Here is a 23,536-nt window from a genome sequence, read left to right as displayed (position 1 = left end):
AATATTTTAATACATTAATATTAAGAGCATAAAGGGGGCCTCAGACTTAAAAGTATGAGAACCACTGCAACCTCGTAACTACTCTGGGAATTAGACAAAGAATAGGTTTAACCTACTTTTTACAGACGAATATACAGGTTTGGAAAAGTTAAGTAACCCGCCCAAGATTCTCAGAGCACTGTTCACAATCCTGACTATGTGAGAGACACCTGGGAGTTTTTTTAAATATCTACTAATCGTTGTGGGAGGGGGCACAGGCACTTTTTAAGGTCCTTGTGATTCTCATGTGCTGGCCTGGTTAGGCATCACTGTCCAAGAGATTAACAGGTGAATGTATAGTTCAGTTACAGTCTCCCAAACAGCAATCTGACGAATAAGTCTACAAAATATATTTTCTTTTATACTTAGAACACATCACTGTACATCCTAAATCCACACAAAGTTTTTTATTTGTTTGTTTTTTAATTCTACTTACAGGAGCATTGCTTTGCCACTCAACAGGACAGTTGTAATCGTGCATGATCCAGGGGTGGTTCAAGAGATTTCTCATAGCAATCCGTTTCTTTGGGTCCACCTAGTGGCCATTGAGAGGTAGCTGGAGATTAACATTTCAAATAGAGAGCATAGAACACCTTTTTCTCCTGAGAACTGAAAATTCATCAGAACAGATGTAAACTTTTATCATCACAAAAATGCTGTCAAAGACCTTAAAATGGCCTTGGAATAAATTCTTTTAAAAAGGGAATAGAAGCAAGAGAACTATAGCAACCAACACGGCTTAGAAGATAAATGTTTAACAAACATGAACTTCATTGGTATGGACATTATTCATGAAGTTCAGTCAATCTATGTAATAGTCTTTTGCTGGAAAACCTATTCACAGGAAATATTCACCAATTTAATATTCAAGCAGCCACAATGCAGGGCATTCACACTGAATATGCAATCTCTACCTCCGGTGAGCTTACAATCACATAGAACAAGTTGAAAAGCATACCTTTCTTTTCCATTTGTAATTTTCAAATGTGAGGAAAGGAAAATTAATCAACACAGATTAAGTTTTGGGGAGTTTAGAAGAAAGGATGAGGTGTTTTCAATCTCATTATGGAGATTTGGTGGTCTGGCCTACTTAATCAAGGTGGGTGAGCTTGAAGTAAATTTTGAATAAAAAGTAGAGATGGCTTAATAGATGGAAAACTGAAATACATAATAATGAAAAACATACTGCACTAATAAGGTACTCATATTTTCAAAGTGTTTCCTATTAATCTCATTTTATCCACATAACACTATGTAGCCGTGAGGCCAAGCTCAGAATCCCCATTTTCAGGTCAGAACCAGGTTAGGTGGCATGCCTACTGATCGGGAGGGAGGATAACTAGCCTTCAGCACTCCTATCTTTCACCTTCTGAGGTCATTACACCAAATCAGTGATTCTTAAATGTGGCCCCCCAGACCAGCAGCATCAGTGTCATCTGGGAGCTTGTTAGAAATGCAAACTCTTAGTCCTACCCCAGATCTATAGAATCAGACACTTTCCATTTAAAGCCCAGTAATCTGGGTTTTAATAAGCCCATCTGGCAATTCTGGTACATGCTAAAGTTTGTGAACCACAGCACTAAATCAAGGGCCCACTCAGTTGTACATCAGCTCATTCAAGCATTTATTCCATATCCACTATATATCTAGCATACAAAGAATGGGAGCAAGAACTCAGAAAACAGTGGAGCAAGAGCTGATTAAACTGACAATTCTCAAGAAAAGGGAAGAAAAACCAAATCACCAAAGACATATATTAGCTGTCTTTAAAAAAAAAATACAGGTCTTCCCTGGAGGTGCAGAGGTTAAAACTCCACACTTCTACTACAGGGGATGGGGGTTCGATCCCTAATCAGGGAAGATCCCACATGCCACGTGGTATGGCCAAAAAAAAAAAAAAAAAAAATTGCATTTGCAAAGAAAGCACTAGTAGAGAATATCTGCAGAATAGATATAATGAATAGAATTTTTTAAAGGTGATGTATAAATGTAGTAGCACCACAGACATCTTAAAATCAAATAGCTGCAATAGACTTCTATTATTTAAAAATAAATAACAAAGATTACCTGTAGCATTTGCTGAAGAAGTAGAACGCTACTGGGAGACAGCCACTTTGGAACGTCATATTGCCCTTTCTACAAAAAAACAAGAAAAGCATTAAAGAGACTTAGGTTCAATCAGCCTTAACAAAAATTTCTACAGTTAACAACATGCTAGAGATTTACTTCCAAGCTTGAAGACTTCACCCAACTTTAAGACATGGCAAACATATATCTTACAGGCCTTTGGAATCTACAGTATTATTAGTGGCCAGAAGTATACACTGTAGTCAATGTTCATATTGCTAAAGCAAATTTTAGTTTATAATCCCAGAAGAATTGTCAGTTGACAAAATTAGGTCACAGAAAAGCATATTTGGTAATTGGACACAGGCTGTGGCTACAAACAGGTCACATATCATCTACGAGGCAGAATTCACTATCACTGAAGAACTGCCACTGCATAAAGCCACCCCTTTAAGGAATGGAAGAGACTCAGGAGGCAAATGTTTATAACCTGTTAGACATTACAGTCACTAAGTCATCAACCAAAACAAGACTGGGGCTTGCTAAAGACTAACACATGTAGAACAGGACCTCTTCACACAGTCTGTCACACACGCCCCCTTTCCCAATTCAAAGGAAATGACAGAATCATCTCTCTTAGCAGAGAACAAACTGTTTAATGATGCTAGGACAACAGGTTAATTGCATGAGAAAATTAAGATTGAACTGTAATTCACAATATACATCAAAATTAATTCCACCCAGATTAAAGAGTTAAATGCAAATACAAAACCATGAGAATACTGAAAGCATCGGTGATTCGTTTTTACAACCTGTCTAGACATGACAGCAATACCAAAAACTATAAAGATTAACAGATGACAAAATTAAAAGCTGACATTTCTGTACAGCAAAACACAACTAACAAAGTTAATTAACAACAAATTGAGTAGGGGAAAAGCCTTTCCACCTAAATGACAAAAGACTAATCTACTTTATCATGTAAAGAGCTCTCACAGATCACCACCAATCCTCTTCTTCCAACATTTCCCCTTCACAGCAAATGGCAACTCCTCAGGTCAGAAACCTTGGATCATGGGCTTCCTTGGGGGTCCAGTGGCTAAGACTTCACACTCCCAATGCAAGAGGCCTGGGTTCAATCCCCATCAGGGAACTAGATCCCACAGGCTGCAATTAAGAGTTTGCACGCCACTACTAAAGATCCTGCTGGCTGCAACTAAAGAACTTCAATGCCACAGTGAAGATCAAAGATCCTGAGTGTGGCAGCTAAGACCCAGCACAGCCAAATAAATAAACAAATATTTTACAAAAACAAGAAGAAACCTTGGACCATCTTTAACACCTCTTTCCTTCACACTTCACATCCAAACCATCAGCAAATCTACCGGTTCTCTGTTTATCCAGAAACCCCTGACTACCTGCCCCACACCTCCAGGCTCTTTCATCTGATATACTGCAAGAGGCTCCCAGCTAGTATTCCAGAGCCCTTCACTGCTCCCCACAGTCTAGTTTCTACTTATCAGCACCAATGTTCTTTCAAAACATTTGGTCAGGTCATGTCACTTCACTATCCAAAACTCTTCAAAGGCTCTCTATCTCACTCAGAATGAAATCCAAATTCCTTACTCTGGCTCCAGGCCCAACTCCTTGCTACCTCTCAAATTCACCTCCTCACTCTCTCCCTCACTCACCAAACTATGATCATGCCACAGGTCAAACACAGGCCTGCCTTAGGTCCTTTGCACACTTTGTTCCCGCCACTATTATGCTTTCCTCAATATCAGCAGAGCTTGTACCTTAACCTTCTTCAGGTCTCCCCTTAAATACCAGTGTTACCAACGAGGTCTCCCCAAACCACCCTTATAAATAGCATCCTCATGCACCATCATCTCCACCACCCTTTCAAGGCACCTTCTGTACAGTCCTTATCTCCACTTGTCATACTACATATTTGTTTATTTTCTACATATTTATTTGTTTATATGTCATACTACATATTTATTTATTTTGTGTGCACACACACACACCCAGCATATTCATTGTTTAAATATGTCATACTACATGTTTGTTTATAAACACACATTTATTTGTTTATAAATATGTCATACTACATATTTGTTTATACATTAGAAAATATTCTAATGTATTCTATTTACATTAGAATATAAACTCTTTAAAAAATCACAGGGATTTTGTCTGTACTGTTTACCTAGAACATTGTCTGGCCCTAACATAAAAGGTACTCAATTAATATTTGTTGAATAAATGAAGAAATAGGATAAAAGCATATATTCCAAAAGAAAATGGACAAAGAATATTCATAATTCCAAAAACAAGAGTTTTTAAATGGTCAATAAACACGATAACATGTTCAACTAATCTAGTAATAAAAAAGTAATTAATTTAAACAAAAATATGATCTAAATGGATAAACTTCAAAAAAAATTATCCAATGTTAGAGTTCAGGGGCAAGAGCACTTATATATACAATGAGTATAAACATTTCTGAAGAGTACTGTGGAAATATGTATAAAAAGCATTCAAGATCAAATATCTTTGATCCAGCAATTACACTCCTAGCAATTTATCCTAAGCAAATAATTTGGCATAAACAAGTTATTACTGTTATGAATAGTAATATTCATCACACAATTGTTTGTGATAACTATGGGGACTAAGGAACATGGTCTGAGAGAATCCAGAGGGTCCCCAAAACTAACCAAAGACAAAATTACCTGAATAAGGATCCTGAATTAGAAATCTATTACAGGTCCAGGGAGATGAGGGTGTTAGGTAGTTAGAATAGGAAAAAGTAGTCCAGAATGGTGGTGGCTAAAGGACAAAGGGAAAAGCCCGGGAAAATAGAACAAAGGAAGGTCCAAGGACGGGAGAAACAAACAGCCCTCCAGGCTAGCCCAATTTACACAGGGCAGGCTCAGGGGGAGGAGAAAAAACATTGAAAAAGAGGAGCCAAAATTGAGCCGTGCTGGCCTCTCTTCTCTTCGCATCTTTTGGGTCGGCCCACCCTCATGCCTGGAAAATCCCATGGATGGAGGAGCCTGGTGGGCTGCAGTCCATGGGGTCGCTGAGAGTCGAACACGACTGAACGACTTCACTTTCACTTTTCACTTTCATGCATTGGAGAAGGCAATGGCAACCCACTCCAGTGTTCTTGCCTGGAGAATCCCAAGGACGGGGGAGCCTGGTGGGCTGCCGTCTATGGGGTCGCACAAAGTGGGACACGACTGAAGCAACTTAGCAGCAGCAGCAGCCCTCATGCCTCGAGGATGTATTTTCCTTTGCTTGCCAAATAAAACTGAGCTGTAACACTGGTCCCTCCGTTGCTTCAAATTTTTGCTGCGGTGAGACAGAACCAAGGAAATTACAAACTCCCCGGACAAGGGCAAGCGCACACACGCGTATGCATGTACGTACATGCACATGCGCGCACACACACACCCAGCAATAACTGAACCAAGCTGGAACCGTAGAGGCAGGCAGGTGGAGAAGCCATCAACTAGCAGCAGCACTGCATTCTCTGTCACAGGAACCAGTCCAGCTTAAAGGTGAGGGGAGAAATGGACAGTACAGATCACTCAGAATCTGAGACCTACATGACAGGCCGGACTTTGATTATGTTAAAGAAACAGTCAAAGTTTCAAAGAAATGTTATCAAGCAATTTATTTAAAAAGAAAAGGTGCTAATGTTAAAGCAACTCAACCTCTTACTCAGCCTCTCTGATGAGAGCAGACAGGTTGACCTACAAAGTGTTTCCTAGGAAGGGCATGAGCTTTCATTTTACAAATGACATTTAATGTTATTAAATTTTTCATTCTCCTTTATCTAAAGCACTCACTACTACCCGGAGATCCCATGCCTATTATGCCTTGCCAGGGCACCTAAACACATGCCAATGTCAGTGCTGACAGTTTGTTTCTGAACTGTAATGAGAAGCCTCTAATTCATTTTTCCTTACCACCCTTCATTCACCAAGCACTGAAGGCTCAGTGCTGCCTAGGCTCGGGCTTATCCCTGGGAAGGGGGGATTTTTAGATGCTTCAACCACCTTGCTGGGACTCAGCATCAAGTCACAAGCAGGACAGGCCGTGACTTGGCTGGCCCCACTCTCTTATCTCAGCTTTTCCTTATTCCTGCATCCAGATGTCTCTCATGATCCAAACCCTGGGTACCTGACACATTCTCTTTCTTGGCAAACTGATCGTTTGCCTGGTAGCTTAAATACCATAGCTTGCTCTTACCAGGGTCCCATAGAAAACAGAGACAGCCTGGGGTTAGGACTCTACCATCTACTTACACTGATCAGAGTCATGATCTGAGTCTCCAATCACAACCTGCACAGCCTCAAGCGTCCTTTGTCTTGCTCACAGGTCAGAACCTCCATGTACTCCAGAGGGTCTCTGCTCATGCTGACTGGATGCAGAGCCATCTACTGCTTACTCTCTGGATACCAACTGCACAGGGTTGAACAGTGTCCCCCCAAAACTTAGGTCCACCTGAAACCTGTGAACGCACCCTTATTTGGAAAGAGGGGCTTTTGCACAAGTAATCAAGTTAAGATGTACTGGGTTAGGCTGGGCCCTAAATCCAAAATAACTGGGGGGTATTCTTATAAGAAGGGGGCACTTACATGCAGAGACACAAACACACAGGAGAGAAGGCCGCATGAAAACAGAGGCAGAGACTGGAGTGACACGCCTGTAAACCAAGGACTGCCAAGGATTGCAGGCAAACACAAGAAGCCAGCGAGAGGCAAAAGAGGAGTTTCTCCAGATCCTTCAGAGAGACCGTGGCCTGCTGACACCTTGGTTTTAGACTTCTAGTCTCCAGAACTGAAAGAATAAATATCTGCCATTTTAAGCCACCATCTTGTAGTACTTTGTGACAACTGTAGAAAACTAACAGACCATCTCTAAGGGTTTAACTTACTTGCATTACCTCTCTCCTATCATCACCTACCCACCCAAGGACAATTCTGGTTCCAGATTCCAGCACTTTCTGGCCTGTTCCAACACACAAATAACAGTTCCTAACCAGAACTATAAATGTTATGCCATTTAATCCCAAAACTACCATCCAAAACACAAGTACTCTTAACTAAAAATAGCAGAATTCTACAGAAATCAGATATAAAAATTAATTTTCAGACCAAAGAACTGAATAACAAGAGCCACCAGGCTGATTCCAAGTTTCCCTTTGCCTCTTATTTCTCATCCCTTTGATCAACCTAACTTGAATTCATGAAGTCTCTTTTAATAGATCCCCTGTGCTGTGCTATAAGCTAGTACTTATAGAAGCAATACTACCCACAGGTAGGCAGGGAGGACAAGTGAATGAGATGTATGGTGCTTGGTGCACTGGAAACAGGCAGAGCCTGCAGTCATACTCTGTATTTGAATCCCAGTCTGCGTCTTATCTGCTCCTTGAACCTGTACAAGTTATGTCATTTTTCTGACCCTGTTTCCTAAGAGTAAGCTCTGGAGACAAACTGTCTATATCCAAATGTAGGACCTACCACTTACTAGCTGTGTGGATGGGCTATGTAACCTCGCTGTGCCTCAGTTTCCTCATCTGGAAAAGAAATACAATAATAGTATCAACTCCATAAACTGCTGCTAGCAGTCAATGATTTAATACATAAAAAGCACTTAGCACAGAGTTAGGCACAGAATTAAGAACTCAGTATCTGCTGCTGCTGCTGCTAAGTTGCTTCAGTCATGTCCCACTCTGTGCGACCCCATAGACAGAAGCCCACCAGACTCCCCTGTCCCTGGGATTCTCCAGGCAAGAACACTGGAGTGGGTTGCCATTTCCTTCTCCAATGCATGAAAGTGAAAAGTGAAAGTGAAGTCTCTCAGCCATGTCCGACTCTTAGCAACCCCATGGACTGCAGCCTACCAGGCTCCTCCGTCCATGGGATTTTCCAGGCAAGAGTACTGGAGTGGGTTGCCATTGCCTTCTAGTTTGTACTATTAAGGCTGCCTTCACTACTATTACTACTGTTACTGTCTGTGAAACAAGTACAGTGATGCTACTTACAGGGCATTACTGTATGTGGGATTATTCCACTAAAAGGAATAAAAGAGGATGTATGGGAAAGCACTTGGCAAAGTGGCTTGCACAAGAGGCAATAAATGTTTATTCAATCTGAAATAAAAATAAGTGGGAGATAGGGCTACAAAGTGCCGAGAGATAGGGCAGACCAAAGATGGCATGGCGGCCAAAGCCATATGTGCCAGGGTGCTAAATATTCAGTACAGTAAAAACGGCTAGAGTCATTCTGAGGATGCACTTGCCCTCTCAGTAGTGCTTTGCCCCATCACAGCTGCCTCAGGATCTCAGGATTACTTGGTAAGAACAAATCAGCTAGTCAAGTCCTGCTCACATCACCCACCCACTTTCCTTATTTGGACAGAACAGCTCTGTAGAGCACCATCAACAAAGGAAGCACGAAGCCGGTGCCCCAGCACCGTGACCTAACATTCCCAGCTTCATCCTCTAACTGAAATAGAGTCCAGAGCTGAGTTCTGCTGCCAGGCTTACCCCAACCACTCATTTGTACACAGGACTCAAAAACACACGAAGCACTTGTATACATATTTTACCCCGTGCGGTGGGCAGGGATTACCAACCACATCACACAGGTGAGGAAACTGTGTCTCAGCCAGGGAAATCAAATACTTATTCAATGTTATAAGGCACTGGTTCTCAACCGAGGGTGATTTTGTCCCCCAGGGGACATCTGGCAGTGTCAGGAGACATTTTTGATTGTCATGATTTGGAGGCCGCTCCTGGCATCTAGTGGGTAAAGGCCAGGGATACTGCTAAACACCCCACAATGCACAGGACAGTCCCCCACTACAAAGAATTATACAGTTCAAAATGTCAGTGGTGCCAAAGTTGAGAAACACTGTGACAGAGCAATAAAGGGGCAGAGATAGTAAAGAAAGATTTAATACTCATTGTACAGTACTGTGCTGGAAAGTCTAAGGATACCTAGAAGTAGGGAGAAAGGTTCCATCTTTAAGTACTGAAAGTATGTATCTATAAATGGTCAAACAGCAAAGGCCTTAAAGGAACAATTTCGCCAGGGAAGAGCACCTCCACAAAAGGCCCTGTGTCAACCAAGCCTGTGCCCCTTAACCTTGGTTTATATCCAGTCTTTGGAGAATTCTTGTTTACTAAAGAGCTGACCTTGCAAATGAGAGCAAGAAACAGGTAATAGAGGGTGAAACCAATTGGGAGGAAGGAAAAAAGATCTGTGTGCTAGTAAGCAAGATAATCCTGGGAATATCGGTGAGCTTGGAATCGTTCATTTTCCATACAGTACTAAGAAAGGCAGGTGATCTCTCCAACACATAATAGTCCTGGAGTCAGCTCTGTAATTCTAAAGTATTATCTCATAAAGAGATAACTTGCTCATTTCCTAAAATTATAAACCATACTTGTTAGAAAGCAATTTTACTTTCAAGCTACTCAACTTTCATTTACTAAATTAGTTATATTTCCTTAATGTTTGTGTACCCAGACCTGGAGTACAGTCATGCTTGTCTTTGAATGCAGTGATAGGGAATGAACAGAGATGACATTAATAAGATTAACACTCAGTCTATTAGTAACCATGCTGGAAACTGCAGTTTAGCATTTTGGTTAAAATAGTCAAAAAACACAAAAGCTAAACAAAGTCTGCCTTTTAAACAAGAGTTACATACAGTGTGTCAAATACTGCTGGGTTTTCAATCAAACCAAGGACTGAGGGAAGTGCTATTCCCAACTGAGGAATTTTAGAACATTCTAGGCAAAGATACATACTGCATGCAAGTGATACGACACCTTAATTAGATTCAACCAGCAGACTGTATTACACTGTGACTCGGAACAATAGTTCTGAGCCAAGATTACAATAAATTTCAAAATCTATAATGTGTGAAATTAAATTCCACAATAATGCATAAAAGTCCTAATTTGAATCAATTTTCAACTTGCAAATACATGAAAAACTAAAAAATGAAATTCAGAGTAAGAGAAACAAAGAATATACAGTATTAGTAAATAATATTAATTTAAATATTAGTATTAGTATTAATTTAAATATTAATTTAATATTAGTAAATAATATTAATTAGGAAGGCTAAATCTCTATTGAACAAGAATTAGATATTTTCTACTCATTGCATGGCAGAAATATTTGATTTACCCCAAATATCAAAACTTGGATCTAACATCTACTATTAGGATATAACACTTTTATGTTATCTTAAAGTAAGCCCTCTCTCCCAAAGGATTCACCCAGAATCCACTAGTGCATTCAATAAATAAATAAAAGTAGAGAACATTGAAATTTGTATGTTAGTACTAAATTTGTAGGTGTTAGATCCAAGTTTTGACTGTGTGGATCACAAAAAACTATTGAAAATTCTTAAAGAGATGGGAATATCAGACCACCTGACCTGCCTCCTGTAAAACCTGTACGCAGGTCAAGAAGCAACAGTTAGAACTGGATATGGAACAACAGACTGGTTCAAAATTGGGAAAGGAGTATGTAAAGGCTGTATATTGTCACTTTATTTATTTAACTTATATGCAGACTACATCATGTGAAACGCCAGGCTGGATGAAGCACAAGTTGGAATCAAGACTGCAGGGAGATATTTCAATAACCTCAGATATGCAGATGACACACTTATGACAGAAAGCAAAGAGGAACTGAAGAGCCTCTTGATGAAGGTGAAAGAGGAGAGCAAAAACACTGGCTTAAAATAAAACTCAACCTTCAAAAAAACTAAGACCATGGCATCTGGTCCCATCACTTCATGGCAAATAGATGGGGAAACGATGGAAACAGTGATGGACTTTTATTTTCTTGGGCTCCACAATCACTGTAGATGGGGACTGCACCTATGAAATTAAAAACAGCCTGCTCCTTGGAAGAAAAGCAACGACAAACCTAGACAGAGTATTAAAAAACAGAGACATTACTTCGCCAACAAAGGTCTGTATAGTCAAAGCTATGGTTTTTCCAGTAGTCATGTACGGATGTGAGAGCTGGACAACAAAAAAGGCTTAGCACCAAAGAGTTGATACCTTCGAACTGTGGTGCTGGAGAAGACTCTTAAGAGTCCCTTGAACTGAAGGAGATTAAACCAGTCAATCCTAAAGGAAATCAACCCTGAATATTCATTGGAAGGACTGATGTTGAAGCTGAAACTGCAGTACTCTGGCCACCTGATGCAAAGAGCTGACTCACTGGAAAAGACCCTGATGCTGGGAAAGATTGAGGGCAGGAGGAGAAGGGGATGACAGAGGATGAGATGGTTGGATGGCATCACCGACTTCAACGGACATGAGTTTGAGCAAACTTTGGGAGTTGGTAAAGGACAGAGAAGCCTGGCATGCTGTAGTCCATGGGGTCGCAAAAGAGTGAGACATGACTGAGCAACTGAACAACAACTGACCCCTAACTCTAAGGAATTTTCTTATAGATATATGCACAATGTACAAAATGACTACTTAGAAACTACTTAAATATCCATTAATCTAGGATTGTTTAGATAAATTAAGGTATATAATTTATCTTTAAAATTTTTTTAATTTATATTTCAGATAAATTAATGTACATAATTTAAATTAAGGTACATAAATTAAGGCTGGTTTAGATAAAGTACAATACACTGAAATTCTATGAAGTGAATTCTATGAATATATGGAATTTAGAAATATGGTAATGATGACCCTATATGAGAGACAGCAAAAGAGACACAGATGTAAAGAACATAATTTTGGACTCTGTGGGAGAAAGCGAGGGTGGGATGATTTGAGAGAATAGCATTGAAACATGTATATTATCATATGTGAAATAGATCGCCAGCCCAGGTTCAATGCATGAGACAGGGTGCTCAGGGCTGGTGCACTGGGATGACTCTGAGAGATGGGATGGGGAGGGAGGTGGGAGGGTGGGTCAGGATGGGAAACACATGTACACCCATGGCTGATTCATGTGAATGTATGGCAAAAACCACCACAATATTGTAAAGTAATTAGCCTCCAATTAAAATTATTTTTAAAAAGAAAAAAAAATTCTATGAAAAGTTCTGACTGGGTATGAAATGGTATGATTTCCAACACATACCATTAGAAGATAAGACAGAGAACAGTGTTTGTGGTATGCTACCATCTGTACGACAAAACTGGGAAAGGGGTAGCATAAAGAGATAAAATAAAAGACTCCTTATATAGTATAATCTATAAAAAATACATAAAAATCTGATATACACTTTGTAAGGGGTTAAATAAACAACATTATGCCAATAAACTAAAAAATTTAGACAAAATAGACACATTCGTTATGCTCAAAACTGAACTCCTTATCATCCGTGCTCTACCAGGAATCTTCTCCATCTCAGTTGATGGCAATTCCAACTTTCTAGTTGCTCAGGTTACTCCCCTCATCCCATCCATCAGCAAATTACACTAGCAATACCTTCAAAAGACAACAGATTAGTCTAAACATATATCCTGACTATGGAGGTGGCTACATGAATCTCTCTGTGTTAAAATCTGTAGAATTGTTACACATAAAATTTTTGTTTTACTCTGTGTTCATTTAAAAATAACTAAAAAAAAAAAAAAAGACACCTAGAATCCAACCACTTCTCACTACCTCAATGGCTACCATCTTGTCTGAAAATCACTACCACATTCCCCTCACTCATCTCCCTGGCTCTCCTCTTTGCTCCTTATAGCCTATCTCCACACAGTAGCCACTGTGGTCTTGATAAAATCTGAACAAGACCATGTCTGTTTTCTGCTCAGAACCCTCTGGTGGTTCCCTATCTCACTTAAGAGAAAAAGCCAGAATCTTTGAAAGCTACAGAGCCCAAGGCAGTTGGAGCTCCGAGCCTCTGAGACGTCGTTTCTGTGGCTCTCCTACTTTACTCCACTCAGGTGGCACGGGCCCTCTGCTCTCCCTTGACTCCCCAGGCATCCTTCTACCTACTAGCCTTTGCTCTGCTTTCTCGACTGAAATATTCTCTGCCTGATGACCACCTGACTAACATTCTCACCTCCTTCTAACCAAACCTTGATTAAATCTCACCTCTGACTACCTTATTTAATATTTAATAATGCAACCAGGATCATGGCATCTGGTCCCATCACTTTATGGCAAATAGATGGGGAAACAATGGAAACAGTGGCTGACTTTATTTTTGGGGGTTACAAAATCACTGCAGATGGTAATTGCAGCCATGAAATTAAAAGACGCTTACTCTTTGGAAGGAAAGTTCTGACCAACCTAGACAGCATATTAAAAACCAGAGACTACTTTGTCATCAAAGGTCTGTGTAGTCAGATCAGATCAGATCAGATCAGTCGCTCAGTCGTGTCTGACTCTTTGCGACACCATGAATTGCAGCATGCCAGGCCTCCCTGTCCATCACCAACTCCCGGAGTTCACCCAGACTCACGTCCGTCGAGTCAGTGATGCCACCCAGCCATCTCATCCTCTGTCGTCCCCTTTCCCTCTTGCCCCCAATCCCTCCCAGCATCAGAGTCTTTTCCAATGAGTCAACTCTTCGCATGAGGTGGCCAAAGTACTGGAGTTTCAGTTTTAGCATCATTCCTTCCAAAGAAATCCCAGGGCTGATCTCCTTCAGAATGGACTGGTTGGATCTCCTTGCAGTCCAAGGGACTCTCAAGACTCTTCTCCAACACCACAGTTCAAAAGCATCAATTCTTTGGCGCTCAGCCTTCTTCACAGTCCAACTCTCACATCCATACATGACCAAAGGAAAAACCATAGCCTTGACTAGATGGACCTTTGTTGGCAAAGTAATGTCTCTGCTTTTGAATATGCTATCTAGGTTGGTCATTGACTTTCCTTCCAAGGAGTAAGCATCTTTTAATTTCATGGCTGCAGCCACCATCTGCAGTGTTTTGGAGCCCAGAAAAATAAAGTCTGACACTGTTTCCACTGTTTCCCCATCTATTTCCCATGAAGTGATGGGACCGGATGCCATGATCTTCGTTTTCTGAATGTTGAGCTTTAAGCCAACTTTTTCACTCTCCACTTTCACTTTCATCAAGAGGCTTTTGAGTTCCTCTTCACTTTCTGCCATAAGGGTGGTGTCATGTGCATATCTGAAGTTATTGAGATTTCTCTCGGCAATCTTGATTCTAGCTTGTGTTTCTTCCAGTCCAGCATTTCTCATGATGTACTCTGCATATAAGTTAAATAAACAGGGTGACAATATACAGCCTTGACGTACTCCTTTTCCTATTTGGAACCAGTCTGTTGTTCCATGTCCAGTTCTAACTCTTGCTTCCTGACCTGCATACAAATTTCTCAAGAGGCAGGTCAGGTGGTCTGGTATTCCCATCTCTTTCAGAATTTTCCACAGTTTATTGTGATCCACACAGTCAAAGGCTTTGGCATAGTCAACAAAGCAGAAATAGATGTTTTTCTGGAACTCTCTTGCTTTTTCCATGATCCAGCAGATGTTGGCAATCTGATGTCTGGTTCCTCTGCCTTTTCTAAAACCAGCTTGAACATCAGGAAATTCATGGTTCACATATTGCTGAAGCCTGGCTTGGAGAATTTTGAGCATTACTTGACTAGCGTGTGAGATGAGTGCAATTGTGCAGTAGTTTGAGCATTCTTTGGCATTGCCTTTCTTTGGGATTGGAATGAAAACTGACCTTTTCCAGTCCTGTGGCCACTGCTGAGTCTTCCAAATTTGCTGGCATATTGAGTGCAGCACTTTCACAGCATCATCTTTCAGGATTTGGAATAGCTCAACTGGAATTCCATCACCTCCACTAGCTTTGTTTGTAGTGATGCTTTCTAAGGCCCACTTGACTTCACATTCCAGGATGTCTGGCTCTAGGTGAGTGATCACACCATCGTGATTATCTGGGTCGTGAAGATCTTTTTTGTACAGTTCTTCTGTGTATTCTTGCCATCTCTTCTTAATATCTTCTGCTTCTGTTAGGTCCATACCATTTCTGTCCTTTATCGAGCCCATCTTTGCATGAAATGTTCCCTTGGTATCTCTGATTTTCTTGAAGATATCTCTAGTCTTTCCCATTCTGTTGTTTTCCTCTATTTCTTTGCATTGATCGCTGAAGAAGGCTTTCTTATCTCCTCTTGCTATTCTTTGGAACTCTGCATTCAGATGTTTATATCTTTCTTTTTCTCCTTTGCTTTTCACTTCTCTTCTTTTCACAGCTATTTGTAAGGCCTCCCCAGACAGCCATTTTGCTTTTTTGCATTTCTTTTCCATGGGGATGGTCTTGATCCCTGTCTCCTGTACAATGTCACGAACCTCATTCCATAGTTCATCAGGCACTCTATCTATCAGATCTAGGCCCTTAAATCTATTTCTCACTTCCACTGTATAATCATAAGGGATTTGATTTAGGTCATACCTGAATAGTCTAGTGGTTTTCCCTACTTTCTTCAATTTAAGTCTGAATTTGGCAATAAGGAGTTCATGGTCTGAGCCACAGTCAGCTTCTGGTCTTGTTTTTGCTGACTGTATAGAGCTTTTCCATCTTTGGCTGCAAAGAATATAATCAATCTGATTTCGGTGTTGACCATCTGGTGATGTCCAGGTATAGAGTCTTCTCTTGTGTTGTTGAAAGAGGGTGTTTGTTATGACCAGTGCGTCTAGTCAAGGCTATGGTTTTTCCAGTAGTCATGGATGGATGTAAGAGTTGGACTACAAAGAAAGGTGAGTGCAGAAGAATTGATTCTTTTGAACTGTGGTGTTAGAGAAGACTCTTGAGAGTCCCTGGGACTGCAAGGAGATCCAACCAGTCCATCCTAAAGGAGATCAGTCCTGGGTGTTCATTGGAAGGACTGATGTTGAAGCTGAAACTCCAATACTTTGGCCACCTGATGCAAAGAGCTGACTCATTTGAAAAGACCCTGATGCTGGGAAAGATTGAGGGCAGGAGGAGAAGGGGATGACAGAGGATGAGATGGTTGGACAGCATCACCAACTCAATGGATATGGGTTTGGGTAGACTCTGGCAGTTGGTGATGGACAGGGAGGCCTGGCGTGCTGCGGTTCATGGGGTCACAAAGAGTCGGACACGACTGAGCAACTGAACTGAACTGAATGCAACCAGCCCTTCTGTTTCCCTTCACACCTCTCCATCTATTCTCCTGATTCCTCTTTACCCTGCTCAATTTTTTCTTCTTTCTAAAGCACATGAAAGGGAAAGTGAAGTGGCTTATTCGTGTCCGACTCTTTGTGACTCCATGGACTGTAGCCTACCAGGCTTCTCCATCCATGGGATTTTCCAGGCAAGAGTACTGGAGTGGGTTGCTATTTCCTTCTCCAGGGGATCGTCTCGCTCCAGGGATTGAACCTGGGTCTCCCACATTGTAGGCAGATGCTTTTACTGTCTGAGCCACCAGGGAACTTGATCATCTTTTAATATAATTTATTTATTATACCTATTATCTCTTTCTACCACTATCAGTATTTTTTTCCCTGCCACTGTAATATAAACTCCATGGGGGCAGGGACCTTCCATCTGTTTTACTCACATATAATGATATATCGAAGGCTGAGCGCCGAAGAATTGATGCTTTTGAACTGTGGTGTTGGAGAAGACTCTTGAGAGTCCCTTGGACTGCAAGGAGATCCAACCAGTCCATTCTGAAGGAGATCAGCCCTGGGATTTCTTTGGAAGGAATGATGCTAAAGCTGAAACTCCAGTACTTTGGCCACCTCATGCGAAGAGTTGATTCATTGGAAAAGACTCTGATGCTGGGAGGGATTGGGGGCAAGAGGGAAAGGGGACGACAGAGGATGAGATGGCTGGGTGGCATCACTGACTCGACGGACGTGAGTCTGGGTGAACTCCGGGAGTTGGTGATGGACAGGGAGGCCTGGCGTGCTGCGATTCACGGGGTCGCAAAGAGTCAGACATGACTGAGCGACTGAACCGAACCGAATGACATATCCCAAGCATCTAGAAAAGTGCCTGGCACAGACAGGTGTTCAGAAACTGTTTAAGATTTAAGAATTTCATCCTAATGAGTAAGCAGTGAGGACGCTGAGATAATGGAAAGCAAGTTCACCTAGGATGATGCCTACAGCTTACACTCTGGCTTGAGTAAAACGGGAAAGAAGCCACTGGAGAGCTTTCAGTAAAGTAAAGGGATCTAACTATTTTTAAATCTTCCCATAAAGAAGTCACTGTTGGACACGGATTTTCAAGCATATTCCATAACACCCAAAAATTCCAAGCTTAAACTGCCTCTCCACACTCACACACACACACACAAACAGTAAAAGGAAGAATAGTCCCCAATTAACTTTATGTGGCTAGTAAAATCTTGAAGCCAAAAAAACCAAAAGAGTTCTAGAAAGGAAAACTACCTGTTCATCCCTGAACAAATTTTAAGTCCTAGACAAAATATTGGCAAACCAAATTTAGAAATGTATGTCAGTCATAATAGCTAACATTTATTGAGCATTACACTAAATGAACTAACACATTTAATCCTGACAACCCTGTGCTGTGAATACTATCCCCTATTTTACAGATGAAAAAGCTGACATACAGAGAGGCTGAGTAATTTGCCGAAGTCCACAGGCAGAAAGTAGAGATCCTAGATTTCTAAAATATCAATAGGATTCTGATTTAACTTCTCTGGGGGTTGGACCTGATGTTTTTTAAAGCACCCCAAGTGATGCTGTTGTGCTACCAGGGTTGTAAACCAGTGCACTAAGTCCACAGCTAAGGCTTCCCCCACCCTGAGAGTGATTACGTGGACACAGCCAGGGAGAGAGATGTTTTAGTGAAAATTTAAATATGAAACAAGAAAATATTGCTGTTATTTTTGGTGAAGAAAATCAATTTTGTATAGTTTATTTCAACCTAAATAAAATGTGAATTTTGGGTAAAATAAATAAATAAATATGAAACAAGAAGCAGAGAGGAGAACTCTAGGACCCTGTGTCCCCACACTGGCTTTCTAAAATTCTAGAAGGTTTAAGATTTCATGCTATTAACACCTAACAGATCCATTTTTCTTCATGTTTGGAGAAATTTGTCTGTCAGTTTATTTCTTTAGCATGGAGTACCCCCAACCCCTAAAAAGAGTATGGTAAAACATATTAGCAGCTTATAATACTAAAGTTATTTTCGGAACAAAAAACAGAGTGCTACTTTAAAGAAAAAGTAGCAAAAAATGGGAATAACTCAAGAGGTCAACCAAATATTTTTCAAAAGTATAACTGGGAAATTGTCCGTGAGCTGCCCAAAGACCAAGCCTTCCCACGTGTGTTAACTAAAGCCGAAGCTACAAAGGGATCTCAACACTGTTCTCCTTGTATCCTGCTGTTAACCAGGGCGCTGTGGCTCTGTGAGGCCAGGGACTGCTGTCCCAGGCAGCATTGCGAGTAGAGACAAGGCAGTAACTGCTACCCTGCAAAGTTTAGAGGAGGCTTCGTGAGAAGGGATGGCGAGAAACACGTGCTGTCTTGGCTACCCTGGCAGGCTCCAGCCCACTGCCCCATCCATCCCCCTCTCCAGGGAGAAGCACACGTGCTCACAGTTTCCCAAAACATGAGCAGCAGCTACTGCTAACACCACTTCTCTTTAACCCTGCAGAATCAGAGCTCCTTAGCCTTCAAGAAACCGGAACTACTACAACTCCATCACTTCCCAAAACTACTCTTGTAGCTTTGGCACTGATTTTTAAAGCGTTTTCCAGGGTGGGATACAGGAAAAACTATTAAGCCAAATAAATAACTCTGTGACTGGACTCTGTGCCCTTAGCCTCGGTTGTTCTATAGAGCAGGCAATGAGCCAACTGCCTCTGCCACTTGCAACCCTGTGTGCTACTTCCCAGAAACAGGAGCTGATGTAGGCAGCCCCTCTACAAAAGGGAGTTACAGACCTAACGGTTCAGACACAGAAAACTTGTGATCATTTCTGCCCATGCCACTCCCATTATGCCTTTGCTGATACTGTCCACCAGACACGCTCTCTCCCACATGCCTTTCTCAAGTGCTTCTTACCTTTCAAAGCCCAGCTCAAACCTCACTTCCTATAAGATGTTCTCCCAAATCCCACATCCACTCCTGCATTAACTTCACTTATACCTGTTATAAAATGGCATCCCTCACCCTTTCCCCTTTTTATTTTCACTTTATTCTTTTGAGTGTTTTATTTTGCATTGGGGTATAGCCAATTAACAATGTTGTGACAGTTTCAGGTGAACGGTGAAGGGACTCAGCCACATATACACGTTAAGGAGTTTGGGATGGTCATGTACACCCTGCTATATTTAAAATGGATAACCAACAAGGACCTACTGTACAGCACAGGGAATTCTGCTCAATGTTATATGGCAGCCTGGATGGAAGGGGTTTGAAGGGAAAATGGATACATGTATATGTATGCTTTTCCCCTTTTCAGATAGCCATATATCTGTCTCCAGCAAGAAATCTGGCCCTGGGGGAAAATGACCAAGTTTCATAGATCTTTGTTCATGCTTTTCAGTATCTCAAAGAAGACCATCAGGAAATATTTGTTAAACAGAACGGAATTCCAGCTGCACTGAGAAGCTGCTCTGCTGGTCTGACCTTGGTTTGCTATGGACACAATGTGGTGCTCTTCCTCTTTACCTGTCTTCTTTTGTTAGCGTGCTTTGAATATAACTCATTAAAAAAGAATTCTACTACTTTCCTTCCCATGTGATTTCTTATTTTTTAAATTGAATATAGTTCATATAACATAAAATTCACTTTTAAAGTATACACTTCAGTGGTCCTTCATAATTCACCAAGTTGTGTAATCATCACCACTTCTATAATGTTTTCATCAACCCAAAAAGAAACCCTTTACCCTTAAGTAGTCACCCTCCACTGCCCCATAATCTCAGATCTACTATCTCTAACATATACGATTTTAACAAAACTTACAACACTCTTCATTGTGGTTGTATTATACCTTAAAGCCAATTTTACCTTCAAAAAAAAGGCTTCTCTCGGTTTAACATAACTCAAAAGAAAAATGTGATTTAACACAGCAACTTACTAAGGCATCATTTCAGGATACAAAATAAAAATTCTTACCAGGAAAATCAGCTTACATGTTTACTTTCCCATTTGTTTTTGTTTTGTTAAGCTTCTTATTGAAGAAGTATAATATACATATAGAAAAGGACATCTATCATAGGGTATATCTTGATAAGTTTTCAAAAACTGAATACATAAGTATAATCAGCATTCAGATCAAAAACCAAACATGTCTCTCGGTCACTGCTGCTGCTGATGCTGCTGCTAAGTCACTTCAGTCGTGCCCGATTCTGTGCGATCCCATAGACGGCAGCCCACCAGGCTCCTCCGTCCCTGGGATTCTCCAGGCAAGAACACTGGAGTGGGTTGCCATTTCCTTCTCCAATACATGAAAGTGAAAAGTGAAAGTGAAGTCGCTCAGTCGTGTCCGACTCGTAGCGACCCCATAGACGGCAGCCCACCAGGCTCCTCCGTCCATGGGATTTTCCAGGCAAGAGTACTGGAGTAGGGTGCCATTGCCTCCTCCGTCACTATCCACCTCCAAAGAGTAACCACTATCCTTACTTCTAACAGCATAGATTACTTCTGCCTGTTTCTGTACTTTTATAAATAGAAGCATATAGTTTGCAGTATAATAAACTCTCACAATGAAATTCTATGCCTTGTAATACTCACCATAATCTTTTTGTACAAAGCCATGACATTATCGTCATCAAATGGTAGAAAGCCACACATAAGTACATATAAGAGTATGCCCATGCTCCAAACATCTGCCTGAGGAGAAAAAAATCAAAAGACAAAAAATCAGAACACATTTCAAAATAGCAGTACACAGAATCTTTACAGAGCTGGAAAAGAACTCCGAGATCATCCAGTTCAACCAGCTCATTCTATAGTGTGAAGCCCAGAAAAGGAAGGCTCATCCAAAGTCACCCAGCCAACGGCAGGCCACCCAGGCAGGTCTCTTGACTTCCAGTTCAGTGCACTCCCCGCCAATGCTTAATAGAAAATCTTTTCCAGTTGGCTGGATTGGGCATGATAAGGAAGAAGATGAGGCTAAGTCTCTGATTCTGAAAGAGAAAACTATAGTGCTACTGAGGGTTTATTACATATGAGGATTATGTAAACATGCATGAGAAAATCAAAACAAGTTTTAAAATTTACTACTGATAACCTGCAAATGTGACTAAGCTGCACTGTAAAGTCCTCTCTATGTAGAGAAACCTTAGTAAAGTTCAACAAATGACTTTTCAAGGATCAAGGCTAGAAATTAGCCTGCCAGTACAAATAGCCCTACAAATCTCAAAATCCCAGAAATGAGTTAACCTTTACGTAAGATAGCCATTCGACCACTGGCTGAGAAGTCACAGTTCCCACCCTCATTTGAGCCTTGGAAAAACTTTAATTTTTATACTAAATAACACCAATCTCACACCTAGTCCTGCCTACCAAATCACATCATATTATTAGGACTCAACAAGGAAACCCTGGGTGAACAGTGTACTTTCAAGTGAACAACTGATTCTTCTTCCAAGTTGTAGGAGGTCAAAAATTAACCATTTATGCCTGAAAGATGTCAAATGCTTCATCTATAAATTGAGTCTTGGTGGCATGGCATACCTGACTGGGATGTTAAAATTAAGGTAAAGAGGCTATGCAGGAGAGGCACAGGTGGGAAAACTGTATTAGGTACTATACTATGAGCAGAAGTGGAGAAAGCGCTGAAGCTCTACTGGGTGGGGGAGCGGGAGAGAGACAGCTGTTCTGCCGGGTGGTAACAGTGCTAAGGAGAAAAATCAAGCAAGCTAAGAGGACAGGAAAGAAGATTCTTTCTTGTGGCAGAGGGAGCAACAGGCATAGAGGTGGAACAGCAGAGGCCAGTGGGGCTGGAGCAGAGTGACCAGGAAGAAAGAAAAAGGAAAGGAAGAGATCAAGCCCTGAGCCTTTGGAGTGGAAGCACTGACCCCAAGACCCTAGACTACCAGAGAACTAACCCTTGGGAGTATCAAATAGTGAGAACTCACACAAAGGAAACCACTTGAATATAAGAATACAAAACTTGGCATCACCCAACCGCCAGTAGCACATCTAAACAACAAGCAAAACAAAAATACAAACCCAGTCATCAGCAGACAGGATTACCACCTCACTCAGCCTTGCCCATCAGAGAAAAAACAAACGAAAAAACTCAGCACAAATCTCACCCTATACGAGGCTAAACAAACCAGTGGACCAACCTTAGGAGGGCAGAAACCAAAAGGAAGAAAGAATTCAACCTCGAAGCCTGGGAAAAAGAGACCTCAAACACAGTAGGTTCAAATAAATAATGAAAAGGCAGAGAAATACTATACAAATGAAGGAACAAACCAGAAACATGTAAGTCCAAATAAATGAAGAGGAACTAGGCAAATTCCCTGAAAAAGAATTCAGAATGATAGTAAAGATGATCAAAAACCTTGAAAACAAAATGGAGAAAATGCAAGACTCAATCAACCAAGACCTAGAAGAATTAAAGAAAAAACATACAGAGACAAACAACACAATTACTATAATTAAAAATACTCTAGAAGGAATCAATAGCAGAATATCTGAAGCATAAGAATGAATCAGTGAACTGGAAGACAAAATGGTGGAAATAACTTCTGAAGAGCAGAATAAAGTAAAAAGAATGAAAAGAACTGAGGATAGTCTCAGAGACCTCTATGACAATATCAAACGCACCAACATTTGAATTATAGGGGTCCCAGAAGAAGAAGAGAAAAAGAAAGGGTATGAGAAATTTTTTGAACAGATTATAGTTGAACATTTCCCCAGCATAGAAAAGGAAATAGTCAATCAAGTCCAAGAGGTGCAAAGAGTCCCATACAGATAAACCCAAGGAGAAACACACCAAGACATATACTAATCTAACAAAGACTAAACACAAAGAAAGAGGCTACACAGGAAAGAGTGGGATAATATGGCCTCCTCAAATGCCATAAGAAGAGGTCAACAGAGAGACTTCCTCTAAGAAATTACAAAAGGAATTAGAGATGTTTATCATGGAACATTCCATAAAGCATGATCTGAACTATGAGCAACAGAATAATCTAAATTACTTATTTAAGAAAGAAGATTCCTAAACCCCTACCTTAGAAAACAAAACTAAAATCTCTAAATATACTGCCCTGAGTTCTGCATATTTTAACAAGTGCCCCCAGACAATGCCTTGGTACACTGTCCTTAAGAAATTATCCTGCTGCTGCTGCTGCTGCTAAGTCGCTTCAGTCGTGTCAGACTCTGTGCGACCCCATACATGGCAGCCCACCAGGCTCCGCCATCCCTGGGATTCTCCAGGCAAGAACACTGGAGTGGGTTGCCTTTTCCTTCT

The 23,536-nt window shown here is 40.9% G+C and overlaps 1 protein-coding gene across 1 annotated transcript in view; it reads right to left on the bottom strand.

The window, feature by feature from the left end:
- The window catches only part of MELK (maternal embryonic leucine zipper kinase), a 73,096-nt gene that overhangs the window by 34,548 nt on the left and 15,012 nt on the right, over positions 1–23,536 (bottom strand). The window contains exons 8-10 of the mRNA XM_027549669.1: positions 20,842–20,940; positions 2,107–2,175; positions 476–574 (exon numbers count right to left, since the gene is read on the bottom strand). Coding sequence (XP_027405470.1) covers positions 476–574; positions 2,107–2,175; positions 20,842–20,940 — 267 coding nt within the window. The remainder of the gene's footprint in view (positions 1–475; positions 575–2,106; positions 2,176–20,841; positions 20,941–23,536) is intronic.

Source organism: Bos indicus x Bos taurus, chromosome 8, assembly GCF_003369695.1.
Source record: "Bos indicus x Bos taurus breed Angus x Brahman F1 hybrid chromosome 8, Bos_hybrid_MaternalHap_v2.0, whole genome shotgun sequence".
NCBI lineage: Eukaryota > Metazoa > Chordata > Mammalia > Artiodactyla > Bovidae > Bos > Bos indicus x Bos taurus.
This window is presented reverse-complemented; position numbering and strand designations above follow the sequence as displayed.